General features: G+C 37.3%; 4 protein-coding genes across 4 annotated transcripts; 3 read left to right on the plus strand and 1 right to left on the minus strand.

The window, feature by feature from the left end:
* Nucleotides 1-300: 300 nt before the first annotated feature.
* Nucleotides 301-1,190, plus strand: BDR25DRAFT_309154 (uncharacterized protein; the record flags this gene model as incomplete). The annotated part of the gene is made up of 7 exons (XM_033691057.1): nucleotides 301-329; nucleotides 415-433; nucleotides 540-611; nucleotides 677-724; nucleotides 773-847; nucleotides 904-1,012; nucleotides 1,153-1,190. 7 exons carry the CDS (start codon nucleotides 301-303, stop codon nucleotides 1,188-1,190), a joined length of 390 nt encoding a protein of 129 aa, XP_033555244.1.
* A 5,228-nt stretch (nucleotides 1,191-6,418) lies between these two features.
* Nucleotides 6,419-7,941, plus strand: BDR25DRAFT_365656 (uncharacterized protein; the record flags this gene model as incomplete). Its single annotated transcript, XM_033696908.1, has 5 exons — nucleotides 6,419-6,593; nucleotides 6,818-6,888; nucleotides 6,936-7,318; nucleotides 7,389-7,484; nucleotides 7,543-7,941. 5 exons carry the CDS (start codon nucleotides 6,419-6,421, stop codon nucleotides 7,829-7,831), a joined length of 1,014 nt encoding a protein of 337 aa, XP_033555245.1. The 3' UTR covers nucleotides 7,832-7,941.
* A 494-nt stretch (nucleotides 7,942-8,435) lies between these two features.
* Nucleotides 8,436-9,962, plus strand: BDR25DRAFT_365664 (putative sterol-4-alpha-carboxylate 3-dehydrogenase, decarboxylating). Its single transcript, XM_033696909.1, has 2 exons — nucleotides 8,436-8,759; nucleotides 8,850-9,962. The coding sequence occupies exons 1-2, from the start codon at nucleotides 8,683-8,685 to the stop codon at nucleotides 9,775-9,777; spliced, it is 1,005 nt and encodes a 334-aa protein (XP_033555246.1). The 5' UTR covers nucleotides 8,436-8,682; the 3' UTR covers nucleotides 9,778-9,962.
* Nucleotides 9,963-10,988: 1,026 nt separating this feature from the next.
* On the minus strand, nucleotides 10,989-12,737 carry BDR25DRAFT_206645 (cytochrome P450; the record flags this gene model as incomplete). The annotated part of the gene is made up of 4 exons (XM_033684497.1): nucleotides 10,989-11,604; nucleotides 11,670-12,196; nucleotides 12,239-12,431; nucleotides 12,493-12,737. The coding sequence occupies 4 exons, from the start codon at nucleotides 12,735-12,737 to the stop codon at nucleotides 10,989-10,991; spliced, it is 1,581 nt and encodes a 526-aa protein (XP_033555247.1).
* Between the last annotated feature and the right edge of the window lie 1,585 nt (nucleotides 12,738-14,322).

A 14,322-nucleotide genomic window follows, 5' to 3' on the forward strand; every position in this document is an offset into this window, starting at 1 on the left:
AATAAAGTAAGTAAAAATTAACTTTAGATATAATCTTTACTTTAAGTAATATATTTTAATTATATCTAGCACTTTATCTCTAGTTATTCTAGTCTACCTAAGCATGTTTGCAAAGCACATGCCTTGCTAATTATTAGAAATTAAGCTAAAAGATAAAAAAAGGCAGCTAAACTTTAAATTATTAAAGGTATACATTTTAGATATAATTTTTAAATTTTAGTTATACATTCTAATTATATCTAAATATGTATAAGGCAATTATAGAGACTATTTAACAGGTAGTAGAGAATAGTAACAAGAATGCTAGGCTTGCTTTGCGTTAGAATCCTGTATGTTTTACTACTTATAAAATATATTACTAAAATAGCATTAATTATATCTAGCTACTAAAAACTTAAAAAGAGATCTACATAGATGCCTGCGCAAAGAAAAAGTAAGTTACTGCTAAGAAAAAAGTAGTTAAGGTAGCTAAAGGTAGTGCAACTAAGGTAAAATACTTTCTAAATACATTTCTTAAATTATATTTTAATTATATCTAGCATAAAAGAAAAGTTAACTTAGAGGATAATAACTATAATCTAGATAAGGACATAAAGGTTAAAGATAGTAAAGTAAGTTAGTTCTAGATATAATTTTTAAATTTGTATCTTAAATATATCTACGCTTACCTTTTTAGGTGTTTAACTATAAGGTTAGCTGTGTTATTTACTATAATAATCTTAAAGTAAGTATTATTTAGATATTATATATAAAATGTATCTAAAAGTCTTAGTTTTCTAACAACCTGTTTACAATCTATGTTGCTAAAGGTGTAAAGATGCCTATAATTCTAAGTAAAACTTTTAAGGTATGTAGATATATTCTAGATACATTACTTAAGTTTAAATACTAATTATATCTTAGTTACTTAATATCTTAGCCCTACTTTGCATTATTTCTGTCTATAATAATAGTTATAAATCTCTATGTGTAAACTACAGTAAAGTAACTAATATATATAGGGCTTATAAGTGTAAGTGTTTTCTATTTAAGATATAATTTCCTAAATTTTAGGTTATGTATTCTAATTATATTTAAAATGCACTTTTAATAGGGCCTGTGCTAGCTGTAACTACTTCCCTAAGTAGGATGTACCTGCTAACTAGTATACAGGCCTAACTTACAAGGGTATCCTGCGTAGGCACATTTAAGTAGATAAGGAGTAGTTCTAGATATAATTACTAGATATACATAAAAAAAGCTATAAAAATTTAATTTAAATGCATTACTTAGAGTTTTTTTTTTAAGCAGCTTAAGCTACTTTTTAAGGATAAAAATTTTATTTAGATATAATCTACAGGATTTTTTAAGCAGCTAAGGCTGCTTTTATAAAAGGTAGATTTATTACAGATATAATACCTCTATATTAACTTAGGCGTTTTATTAGAATATAATTCTAGAGCTAATAGCTTTCTCTAACCTAGGAAGTAATTTAAATGCAATACTTTATTTTTAATGTTTAAAAAGTAAACTACTTAAAAGCTAAAATTAATATAATATTAAAACTAATTTATATTACTTAATGTTTTAAAAGTATTCTTTAAAGGTCTTAAAAGTAGTTATTTATATAGTTAATATTTACTTAACTACTTTATCTTTAAATCTAATAATAATCGCGTTAAGAATAATACTAATAAGTATAAAATAAAAAGTGTAGGTGTATATTATAATGTTAAATATAATTAAAAATATATTATAGATGCGTTTACATTATATCTAGCTACTTATATCTACTTTTATTATCTACATCTAAGTCCTTTATAGCTAAGCTTATTACTAGATAACGCTCTTTGTATTAGATCTTAAGAGCTAGAAGCTCTATTTAGTGTTTTTTAAGCTTAAACTGCTGTATATCCTATTTATCTACTGTAGTTAGTAGCCTTAGAAGTAACTTTTATAATAAGATATAGCATAGCTTAAAAGGTAAACTAGTTAAGCTAGTAATAGAGTTAGCAATGCATTTAAAATGTAATTTAGTTATATTTTACTACTTCTCTAGAGAAGGGACATATAAAGATAGGGTAGATCTAGAGTAGGTAAGCAATATATCTAATATGTATCTAATATGTATCTAAACATACTTTGTTAATTTTAGAATGTAAGACAGCAACTTAGTAGATAAGACAGACACTTTATAAGACTTAATTAGTGCCTAAGAGCTTTATTTAGCTAGCTAACTATAGTAAGCACTACTAGGTATATTACTGCTTAAGGTAGCAGTAAACAGCACCTAGTCTTTACTTTTCTTTGTAAGATTAATTTCTTCTATTCTTATAATCCTTTATGCTGCAACACGCTTTAGAATGTATTAAAAATTAATTTTAAATACATTTTAAAAGCTTACTTACTTTTATAAAGTATATGCTTTTTGTACTGCTTATTTATTAAGTAATTATAGTAGGTGTAGGATACACTTTTATCCTAAGCAGTATACTTTTTTATAATACATTAATCTATAGACTAGGCCCTAATTAAAATGTAATTAGTATGTATTCTAAATTAAATTAGAATGTAATAACAAGTAAAACATACCTAAAAACTATAGGCAGAAAATGCTGCTAGGTTCTATAAGCATAAGACACATTTGCTGTCTACTTAACGCTATTAGTGTGTAGGCGTTGTTAAAGGAAGTTAGAAGTAGAAATATTAGAAAGATTTAGATTTAATCTAGCAGTAATTATAAAGTGTTTTTTATAGTAGGCTTACTGCTAGATTAAATTACATTTATTCTCTAAGATATAATTAGCAACATTATAAAATACATAATAAATAAATTTTTAAAACATACTAATTAGCAGATCTAGGATCTAGTAATATTTAGTAGCTAATGCCTCTAGTATAGTAACTATTTAGGTATAAATAGAGTAGTAAGTCTATTTAGGCCTAGCAGCTCTCTTAATACTACGCCTAAAGTAGACGCAGTAAAAGATAAAAAGTTGCCTTACTTACTACCTTTAATTACAGCTGTATAGATTAATAGACTAAAGCTAATGCGTAATACCTGCATATAATTAGTATCTATTTTTATTAGTTTTAGCATAATACAGAATGCATTCTATATCTACTTACTAGCTAGTTGCTTCTTATCTATATTAGTAACTAAGGCTATTAAGCCTTTACTATGTAAGTATTAGAAGTAAAGTTGTTTATTTATTATCTTAAAGATAAGCTTATTAATACGCGCTATTATATACTAATAGGTAACACGCCTAGCGCTATTTGTAATAATACAAAAATATAGAATGTCTAGATACATTAATAATATATTTAGAATGTATATAAATCTATAACTTACTCTTCTTATACTTTTTACTTTATAATATAGTAATAATCTTATTAAAGGCAGTATTATAGATATGGTTAAAAGCTATATTAATTTTAAAGGACTTTTGTTAGAGTAAAAGCTTAATCTGCTGCTTATAGCAACAGATAATTATAACCTTATTAGTATTATTATAGTAGCTTTAGATATAGCGCTAGATATATTAGAAATGCATTCTAAATGTATTTATAAAATATACTTACCTCTTCTACTAGCAAGAAATGCTGCTAATAATACTTAGCTAGTACACTACAGGTGGTCTTGCCTTAGAGATAGGCAAGTAGGTGTTCTTAGTATAAAAGACACCTAATTTAATCTTTATTTATAAAAGACTAGTAAATTTAAAAAAGAGTAGCTGCATAGTAGTTATTATAAAATTAATAAAGCATTAAGCTTTACAAGAACTAGGCTGTAGCAGTAGGTTTAGTTCTAAATACATTTTAAATATATATAAAATGTTTTTACTTACTAAGCATTATATTAGGTGTAATGTAGTTAGCTATTACTCTAATTAAATAATTAATAACATCCTCTAGAGCATAACTAGAAGAAAAAGGGCAACTAATATATGTTCTAAATAAAATAAATATTATAATTAGCTTATTAATCTAGTTATTAAAGATAATAAAGTAGAAATAAAGGGCACAGCTGTTATATTAGACTATGTTTTCTTAGCCTTGTAGATAGTTAATACCTAGATACATTAAAAGTTAATTTAGAATAAATATATAGCTATTTTTTAAATAAACTTACTGCATATTTAGTGCTTTAAGATGCTTAGCTTAACAACACTATAGTATTTAAGTGCCTTTTAAGGTACTTTAACACTACACACTAACCTTTCTAAAAGAGGCTTATTAAAGGTATTAAGCAAAAGCTACTTATAAAAGTGCTTACTATACTTTTTTAAAGCTATGTAATAGTTCTTGTAGGCTAAGTAAAGAGTTAATCTGCTATTTAGGTCTAGATATATTAAAAACCTATGCTAAATATAATAAAAGTGTTATAAGAATGTATCTAAAAGTAGGCTTACTAGAAATCTTAGCTGCTTAATTATAAGCTTATAGCTTTTTACTTATAAATTGTAAGCTTTATATATGTTAAACTTAGTCTGTGCCCTTTAGAAAATTACTATAGATTTACACCTCTTTAAATCTATTTCTAATATATTATTAATTATATAAAGCTTTGTGTAATAAGCCTATATTAAATCTAAAATCTATTTATATTGCATGTTAGATAAGTCTAGATGTAGGTATTCACAGCTACAGAATCCTGTGCACTAATATTTAGCACAGAGGGCATTACACCTAAGGTAGGGTAAGTAGACTAGGCAGAACAGTAAGACAACTTAGCACAAGAATTAGTAACTCTAATATAATAATAATACATTAGCAATAAATTTTTAAAGTATCTTTAAAGAATTAGCTGCTGTAAGTACTTTTAACATTAATATAGCTTACTACTAAGTAGAGTTATTATAATTAAGTACATAAGCATACCTATTTAGATATGTATAGGGGTATTTAGGTAGGATCTAGCTACTGTCTATCTTATAGGCAACAATAAGGTTAACGCTTTTAGTAAGTGCTAGCTATACATTATCTTCTTTTTATAATATACTTAGAGTATATTTTAAATAAATAATAAATGTATCTTAGAGCTTACTTACTTATACATTAGGGCCTATAGGCTTAACTTTTAGCAGGGGATAGCTACGCTTTTTAGTAAGGGCCTTGTTCTTATCTTTAATAATAAGGTCTTATGTATTAATAGTAAGATTATTAACTAAGGTTTAAGCTTGCTTAACTAGGTAGTAGTATTACTAGATAACTTCTATAAAAGAAGGCATAGAAGAAGGTACAGTATTAGAAGACATTAAAGATACAAATTGTTAAGTTTCTAGATACAAAAAGGCTTAATTGCAATTGTATCCTAGAATGCGCTAGATATGCTTTTAATTTATAATTAAAATGTACCTACACTGCTATTTGCGTCCCCTGCTTCTGTTGCAGGGCTATTACCTTTTACATACTAGCTTTATAGCTAAAAGATAACCTTGTATATACAAAAGTTAAGCTAGACATAAAAAAGTTAAGCTAGATATAAAAAAGTTAAAAGCTAACGCAACACTTTCTGCTTTTAATTTCTGACGCTTGGCTGCTCAAGCGAGTTTTTAGCGTGTATGAACGAACTGTACGCACGGTTGCCCCTTCTCTCCCCATCCGTCTGAGCTTGCTGAGATAAGTATCGCGTGAGCCACGTGCGATAGAAGATACCATACCAGCTTGGCTATTGACAACATCAACAGAATCTTGCGTGGCTCGGTCATTGTCCGTACATCTGGTGTCGAGAGGAGAGTTCGGGCGCGTTTCGACCATGATGAGGTTCGCCAACCCTTGATTTAGGGGAATTGATGTTTGTTGTGTGGGATGCCGTTAAGTGAATTGTGGCCTGCCTCCTTGAGGTCAATAGCTTACGCACGACCAATGAACGCAGGGATATTGGGGCAGGGGTCCAATTCGAAACAAGGTCAATAACATTGTTAATAACTTTCTGTGTCAGGTCTAGGCTAAACAAATCGCTGCGCCGCAGTAATCTACGACGTGGGAAGGATTCACCATTCAATATTCTTCTGCATGCACCCATGATATTGATCACACAGAAGTCCGCTGGTTACACAGCATACTTGACCAGCCCTCCACCCCTTCCTTTTCTGATGAATCATTGCCCCATAGAGACTGAGGCTCACGTCCGTCTCCCGTCCAACATACATTGATGTCCGTTGATTCCCGTAGCTCTCGCTGTCCCATATTCATAAACATAAGCAGTTTCAGGTTGATCCCTACTGTAGGGCCCGATTTCTTCTTCGTACGTAGTGCTACGCAGGACAGCAGATATATCCACCTACCCCTTCCGCTGATTGTTCTCGAGAGAAAAATCTCTTCTGCGACACCTTTTCGAAATCCAGGCGCCTTATTTTCTCTATTGTTTCCTCATTGTGGAATAAATACGATGGCGAGTGAGAACTCCGATTTTGCAGCCTTGCTCGACAATATGCCAGCTATGCAGCCTCCACTAGGTGTTCAGTCAAACTTCGATAACCCCCGGACTGATGGTCGCGTTCTCGTTATCGTCGGGACTGTTTTCACAGTCATACCTTTCATTGCGGTCATCCTTCGGCTCTATGTGAGAAAAGTCGTATCCTCCCAGAAGATCTTGTGGGATGATGGTAATGCTTAATGAGAGAATAGAAATGCTATCGAAATTCTGCTGACTTCCCTAGCTATTTGCTTGATTGCAGTGGTACGGTACAAAGCATGAACAGTAACATGCATGCTGATATGGCTTAGGTGGTGACTATCGCCCATACTACGTTGATGATTAAGAGTAAACAGTCCACCATTTTGCTAAGTTGCAAGAGCTGCAAGAAATGCATGCTAATGCGCAATTTAGACCTCGACTACGGACTGGGAAAGCACATGTGGGATATCCGAGCCCTGAGTGTGACCCACCAACGACTTGTGGTACGTTGAATAGCACCAAGTGCCTTGCGATAAGCTAATATTGACAGTCCTTACTAGTCATGGACGACGTGATAACAGCCGCCGCGTACCTTACACGTATCTCAATTCTACTCCTCTACTACCGCCTATTTCAAGTCTACGACACCTCGTGCCGATTGGTTTGTATCGGCATGACAGCATGCACATTGATCACAATTCCTTACCTCGGCGTTATTATTACACGTGCAGTACGATGCACAGAGCCAACCGCAATCTTGACCAACACTTTCTGCCATACAAATACAATCAGCATCGCTGTTGTAACATTCGCCGGCTTAAACATGATCACCGATTTCTTCATCCTCCTCATTCCTATTCACAGGTTCTGGAGTCTCAATGTTAGTAAGAAAAAGAAGATGGGGCTTATTGCCATCTTCGCAGCCGGCTTCCTGTAAGGCTCGCACCACTACTTGTCTCCAAGCCATAGGTTGTTTCACAGAGCCACTAACTTTCTTTACTAGTGCCTGCGCCTTTGCGGTTGTTCGATTGATATGGGTCTGCATCCATTTTAGCGATAAAGACACCTTACGATATGCTTTGTGGGTCGGACTTTTTGCGTACGTTGTCTCCTTGTTAACCCTAGCCTCAGGACGCCAAACTCTAATAGCTTGACAGGATCTTAGAAGTCAACATCGCACTCACATCTAACTGCGCCATCTTCTTCCCAGCTGTCTGGAAGGCTCGTAAATCTGTCTTTTCAATCAGTTCTCGTCGACGACATGGCGTGAGTGGCTATGATATGAACTCAAGGGACTATGCCAGTGAACATAAGTCTAAAGAGCCTGGTGCGCGTGGGAATTCTCGTGAAATTTCCAAGTCCATAATTCAGCACAAAACCCGGGGTATGGAATTTGACGATGACATCATTCAGCAACTGGAGGTTTCTGAACAGTCAAGGCGCTGAGGTCAATCTGAAAGTGGTCCACCCTGGCCCCTAGGCTTGAATACGAACACTTCAAGACTTGACCTCATGATCACGAAGAGATTGAGAAGTATTATGGTGGGTTTCTCTCCATAGCAATACAAACAAGAGGTTTATAGAGAAGCTACATCTTACCGCAAGCTTTTGTGGGCGTCGGTCGCATGTGCCTGGGTAGGTGCCACCAAGCCAGTGTGAAGCCCTGGGCCCTTGTAGACCTGTCTTATCCGCGCGGGTTGGCGTACTACCCGGCTTCTCTTACGCGTTTAGAGTTGACGTGGTAGAGAGCATGGAGTTCCAAGTGGTCAATTGGGTGGTGAGGACCAAACTAGGTAGATTGAGCGAAGGTGTAAGGTCTGAGGAGCTCGAGGAACTATATAGTGTATAAGAATAGCGCTAGCCCCAAAAGGATAGGTACTAGTCCTAAATAGGAAACAGGAGTGAGTCACGGAGCCACGTTCACCCTAACGAAGGGTCACACCAACCGAGGTCACGTGCAACAACGTCCAGGGTTCGGGTCATTAGTAAGCGAGAGGAGCTGAACTTTTTCCAGCGTCCACTCCACGTCTTTTTGACAGGAACCTACATTCACTGTCGCACGTGCTGCCATCCCCATGCTCGCACTTTACACCCATTAGGACTAGCTGCTTTTTCGTACACTATATAGTTAGCTCGGAGTTCTCCAGAGCTCCTCACCCCTCTTCAGACTTTTCAATACTTGTTCAGTCCACATAGTTTGGTTCTCATTACGGTGACTTCGCCTCTCTCTCAAACTCCTGAATGCCGTTTGCGAGAATCACCATCGTTCCCCTTTGGTCCTACCACTTACCTTTGTCATGGGAGACCTCGGCTCAGTCTTTATTATAGGAGGTTGCGGTCTGCTCGGCCACCACATCGTCAAATACCTTCTTGAGTCCGGGGAGGCAACAAGCATCACTGTTTTCGACATATCGACCGAATTGAACCGGATCGAGGATCCGGTGGTTCAATACATAACTGGCAGCATTACCTCTCGGAACGATGTCCACACCGCATTACGGAAAGTGAAAGCCAATGTCATAATCAACACCGCTTCTCCAGATCCACTTGTACCTGTTCCTAGATTACTTGAAGAGGTTAACATCAATGGCACACAGAACGTCCTTGATTGTGCCATTGAACTAGGGATTAGGGTCCATGTGTACACGTCTAGCTCTGAGGTTGTTCAACGTTCGTACGACGACATTATATGGGCCGATGAAACCTGGCCGCTTCCAGAGAACCCTGTTGATGGTGCTGTATACTCTATGACTAAGAAGATTGGAGAAGAGTTGGTGCTTCAGGCAAACGGAAAGAATGGCCTGCACACCGCAGCCTTGCGCCTCTGCACAATATTCGGCGAGGGCGATCGGGTACTCACCAGACACGCGATCGAGATGGCCCAAGATGGTCGAGCAAAATATCACGTTGGAACCGGAAAAAACCTTTACGACTTCATATACGCCGGAAACGCTGCAGAGGGGCACATTCTTGCTGCCAAAAAGCTCTTGGACGAATGTAACGCTAAAGCAGCGATTTCCAGTGCATCTCAGGTAAGCGGCGAGGCTTTCTTTTTGACGAATGGTGATCCGTGGCCTTTCTGGGCCTTCTCGCGCACGGTCGCTGAAAAAATTGGAAAACCAATTGCAGACAAGGACATCTGGACAATACCGTTAGGTGTCGTTTGCCTTTTTGTGAAAGTACTTGAGTGGATGACATGGGTTTTGACGTTAGGGGGACAACCAAGCATTACAACAAATATGCTTAAATACACAGCGCAAGTCCGCACGTTCAGTATTGAAAAAGCAAAGCAGCGACTTGGATATCAGCCACGGGTGGGCATGGAGGAAGGTATTCAACGGGCCGTTACGTGGCATTTGTCTAATTCTGCCAAGGCCAAGAAATTATCCTGATCCTAGGTGGCCGGCATATTGTAGGGAAGGAGGCCGATCAAGACTGCGATACGAGGAAGGAGAATCCTGCAGTATGGCCTAATGCCATTTTTAATTTATGTAGGGGCTGCCCGTGCCGCCCCCTAGGGAGGGTTAGTAGCTTAATAACCAGGGGTGAATGTGCAATGTATTGAGTCAGATACGCACTCGAATAGCCAATATACCGGGTAAGCGCCTATGTGGCGCAGTAGCAAACACGGCAGCTGAGAGCAGTAGAAAACACGTGATTTCCTCAATTGCATTGCATTTAATTTCTGTTAACTAGTAATCCTTGCCTCTAGCTGATGCGATATGGCAGTTAATTTGTTAGTACGTCCATGTGGCAGAAATAAGAAAAGAAAGTGGACTCGCCTAGGTTTCTCTTCTCACGAACGTTCCGGAGAGGCTCTGTTTACAATAAAAAGGTGTTTTTCATTTCCGAAGAATAGGCGGTAATCCTCAGTGTAGGCGCGCAACGGCAACAGTCGCCCTTGAACGCGGGTTGATCACTATTAGTAGGCTTATAGATCTAACATCCTTAAGCGATATCTTATAAGCACAGTAATGTATTCCCTAATAATTGACGCCGCTTTCGTCATAGCTAGAGCACATCTGTTAGTCAGTCTCTGTTCCAAAGTGCAATCTGTTTTTCTGTGCCATAGCACCAAAAAATTAGCACATCACCAACTACATCCCCAGAGTCACATTGCTTCAATTCCTGTATACATTCTTGAATTCCTATTCCTACTTAAATTTTAGTTGATGTCTCCCTACCATTCGCATGCCGCCTTTTCACAGGCAAGCGACATGTCACTGCAACCACCGCTGGCACAAAATCTTGTCCTTACAAGAATTGAAACATCTTTCGAAGGAATTTTTAGGTCTTGGATAAAATATAAGGCGTGCAGAAGGAGAAGGGACGGCGAGGAAGGCTAGGATGCGGACGCACAGTGGCATGTGAGCTGGCACCAAAGGTCACGTTTTCTAGGGCCGCTCTTATGGTTAGGATATCTATTTTACGAATACCTTGATGGGCTACGGATCCGTTGGATTAGCTAAACGGTGCTAGTGTTGCGCTTTGGACACTGATTTCCTGAAACGTATCAGATCACTCTCGCACTGGCTACTTAAGAGTAGTATGCCAATGGCACCCTTAGAAACTCACTGAATTCAAACCTTGCCTTTCTCTTCTTCTAAACTCTTATCACACGTGTGTGGACGTCCTGTCCGGCTACCGGACCCATGATACCGATGCATGGAATCCTTGCTTCCAGTTCGGGTACATTTCTATGACTGTTGCTAAGAGGCTCGCCCATATTCAAATCAAATTTACAGAGAGCAAGCGCAACAAACGACAGAACCTCCCTTTGTGCTAGCTGGCGTCCTGGACAAAGAGTGACACCACCACCGAAAGGCTTGAAGCTCGAACTTTTGGCTAATGATGGATTCTGTAGAAATCTCTCATGGTTGAATTCGTTAGTATCCGGCCCAAAAACAGCTTCGTCTAGCAACATCTGACGATAGGGAACAACAATTCTGGCGTCTTTTTCTAGCACTAGATCTCCAATGGCGGCCGGGCCAACTACTGTTCGAACAGAGACCGATGATGCAGTGAGACGAAGCACCTCATTGTATACGGAGGTTAGGCAAAGACATTCACACAACTGAGCGGCCAGTTCGACTGGAGAAAGCAGCGAGTTATTGGCGAGGAGTGGAGTAACTTCATCCAATATACTCTGTCGGAGATTGGAGTCATTGATAATATACGTGAGCATCCAGAATGAAGATTTCCAGGCATTGGCATTGATCCTGACGAGGTGTCAGTATTTTCATATAAGTGTCTGCCTAATTGATGCAGAATGGTGAGTACCTACGTCCAGTAAAACATTAGCACCAACCTTCCAATGTCTCGTGATGGTATGCCACTGGCCCTCATTTTTGCCTCGATTGATTGCACGAGCCAGGAAGCATCTGCACGACTTGCAGCAGGTAAATCAAAATATCGCTGCATTGCATCTTGAGCAAAGGATTTGGCCCTGAGAAGATCCTTCGCCAAAAGCGGTGGGATTCTGTAGGAAAGCTTCCAACTGCTCTCGTCGAATTTGAAGAAATACTTGAACAGTTCTGGTTCAACCTCGAGGAGTGCTTTCCCAAAGAACGAAGTCGTGGCCCCTTGGAGGAGCACGTTTTGCGACCAATGAAGAAGCGATATAACACGCGAGTTGTGTGCTTCTGACAAAATCATGGAGGTTGGCATTTCTTCCCATGTCATTCTCTCGTGAATCTTCCGAAGAACCCGCTCCTGGACCTGATTCGAGTACTCGCCTGGATTTAATTGCAGACGGAAAAGCAGCTGGCAGACATGAGCTAATGGTTCTTTCGAAGCACTCTGCATTGCCTTCTCGAATTCCTTTGGTTGGAGATGGTCGGCAGAGTCAGGAACGGGACTCCACATGGCATTGATGGATGCTGAAGTTGCTCCGAACTGAACCATCAATTCTTTAATCCAATTGTCCATAGAAAGGTTTTCGATTTGCCTGTGCACGGAGGCAGTATCCTGAGGTGACGTTACCACATAGACCGTTTCCCCCATGATGACCAGCTTGAATGGTGCTCGATCGTTTTTGAAGTACATCCTAGGATGAATGAGCGCAAGGGATAAGTAAAGATAAAATGGGTATCAGACTGTATGCTTACCTTGCTCGCATTATCGTTCCATCACCGTCGCGGAAGAATGAAAGCGTATGGCCAACAAATGGGATCCAATACGGGTACGTCTTAGGCCTATTGGGATACCATTTAGGAGCGACCGAGAACTTCCAAATCCTCCAAAGGAACCACGAGAAGAACAACAAGACGCATATTCGCGAAGTTGGGTTCTTTCCCCCAAGGGAGAGAAGCGAGAAGAAGAGTGAGTCGATCCGTCGCAGCAAACGAGCCATAGTGGGACTTGGCGCGTATGAGACGTGGACTAGCAGGAGGACTCTAATAGTTAGGCACTCGAACTTCTGGTCGTTGCTGATTTTCCCACCATTGTATCGAGGTTTGTGATTAGGGTCTTGAATTCTGCTTCGCCTCACAACTACATTAGAGCTATACCCTCCATCCCAGTTATCAATACATGACAGAGCGGCGTGCGGACCGTGACACCTGCCCAATCGAGACTCCGGTCATTTGACGTACAAGCCTTGTTCCAATCCCAGCATTTTCAGCCAATTATCCCTACATCTAATCTTACGCAGATGGATCCATTAATTTGTATCGGACTCCGAGATCCATTATAATTGCGTGAATGCATATAACGTAGTTTACAAGCGAGTGGCCTACTCTGTTAAGTTCGTCAGCCTCTATAGCTTTATAGATTAACAACAAATTAAAATACTATTAATTTAAAAGATATCCTAGTTTAAGCAGCGTCTATAGTATTGTTTTAGCTTCTACGTCTCTCTAATGCGGTAAGAATAAGTTGGGATGCTATTGTCTAACGCAGCGTGGTTTTCAATAAGCGAAAATCTAGCTAATTAAATATTAGCAGCACTTTTATTAACATAGTAATAATAATAGCGTATTTATTTTATAAGTAAACATTATACGCAGTATTAGCATATATTAGCAGCATTTTAATGTAATTATGTAATATTAGATATAGAATGTAGTCATGTAATCAGGCGCCTTTCTTATACAGTACTTTAACCCTTGTTTATAACTTTACTTTGCCTTACTAATAGCAGCAGCAGCAGCAGCAGCAGCAGCAGCAACAGCAATAGCAACAGTAATAGCAACAGCAATAGCAACAGTAATAGTAATGTAAGTATATTCTCTAGAGACCTTATACTAAGCTTATTATAAATAATAATTTATTATAAAATCTAAACATTTTAGATCTTTTTAATAAACTAATAATAAAAGAAGCTTAAAAATAAAGTAAACTAATCTAAGATAAAAAAAACAACCTTAGCTATAAAGCTTATTATAACATAAATACTTAATCTATTTTAGTAACACTAAGAAGAGCAGCTTTATCTTAGTGCACTTTTATAGATTAAGACTTAGCAAATCTATAAAGTACTTAAAAGTATATAGTTAGCCTAATTTATAACTTTTTATAAATTATAGTTAATTTTTAAGATTTATTAATGTCTTTCTAACTTTTAGTTTACTATAACTTAAATTATTAACTTATTTAAATCTATTACCTACTAACCTACTACTCTGTACCCCTTTCTTTGCTTTAGGTACTCTATAGTTAGGTACTTATCTAAATACTTTTTTTTTTTTTACTCTTTAGTTATTTTTTTAAGCTTAATATAAACTTTAAGTTTTAGTAAGTACTTTATCTTAAAAAAGTTATTTACTTATTATAAAGCTAGCGCATTATGTAACTTCTATAAAAGCTTAAACTAAAAGTTATATAAAGCTAAGCTTAGTTTAAAGCTTTTGTTCTTTATAATGCTGCTATTACTACTGCTAACACTACTAGTGCTAATGCTAACTCTATTTATATAGTAGGACAGCAGCAGCTAGCTC

This window comes from Lindgomyces ingoldianus (genome assembly GCF_010093535.1).
Source record: "Lindgomyces ingoldianus strain ATCC 200398 unplaced genomic scaffold BDR25scaffold_1, whole genome shotgun sequence".
NCBI classification, from domain to species: Eukaryota; Fungi; Ascomycota; class Dothideomycetes; order Pleosporales; family Lindgomycetaceae; genus Lindgomyces; species Lindgomyces ingoldianus.

What these genes read in the sequence shown, in the direction of transcription:
- BDR25DRAFT_365664 (XM_033696909.1), top strand. Translation starts at nt 8,683, where the DNA reads ATGGGAGACCTCGGCTCAGTCTTTATTATAGGAGGTTGCGGTCTGCTC. An exon ending in ATCGTCAAATACCTTCTTGA is followed by an intron (nt 8,760 to 8,849) that starts GTCCGGGGAGGC and finishes CATAACTGGCAG; the next exon opens with CATTACCTCTCGGAACGATG.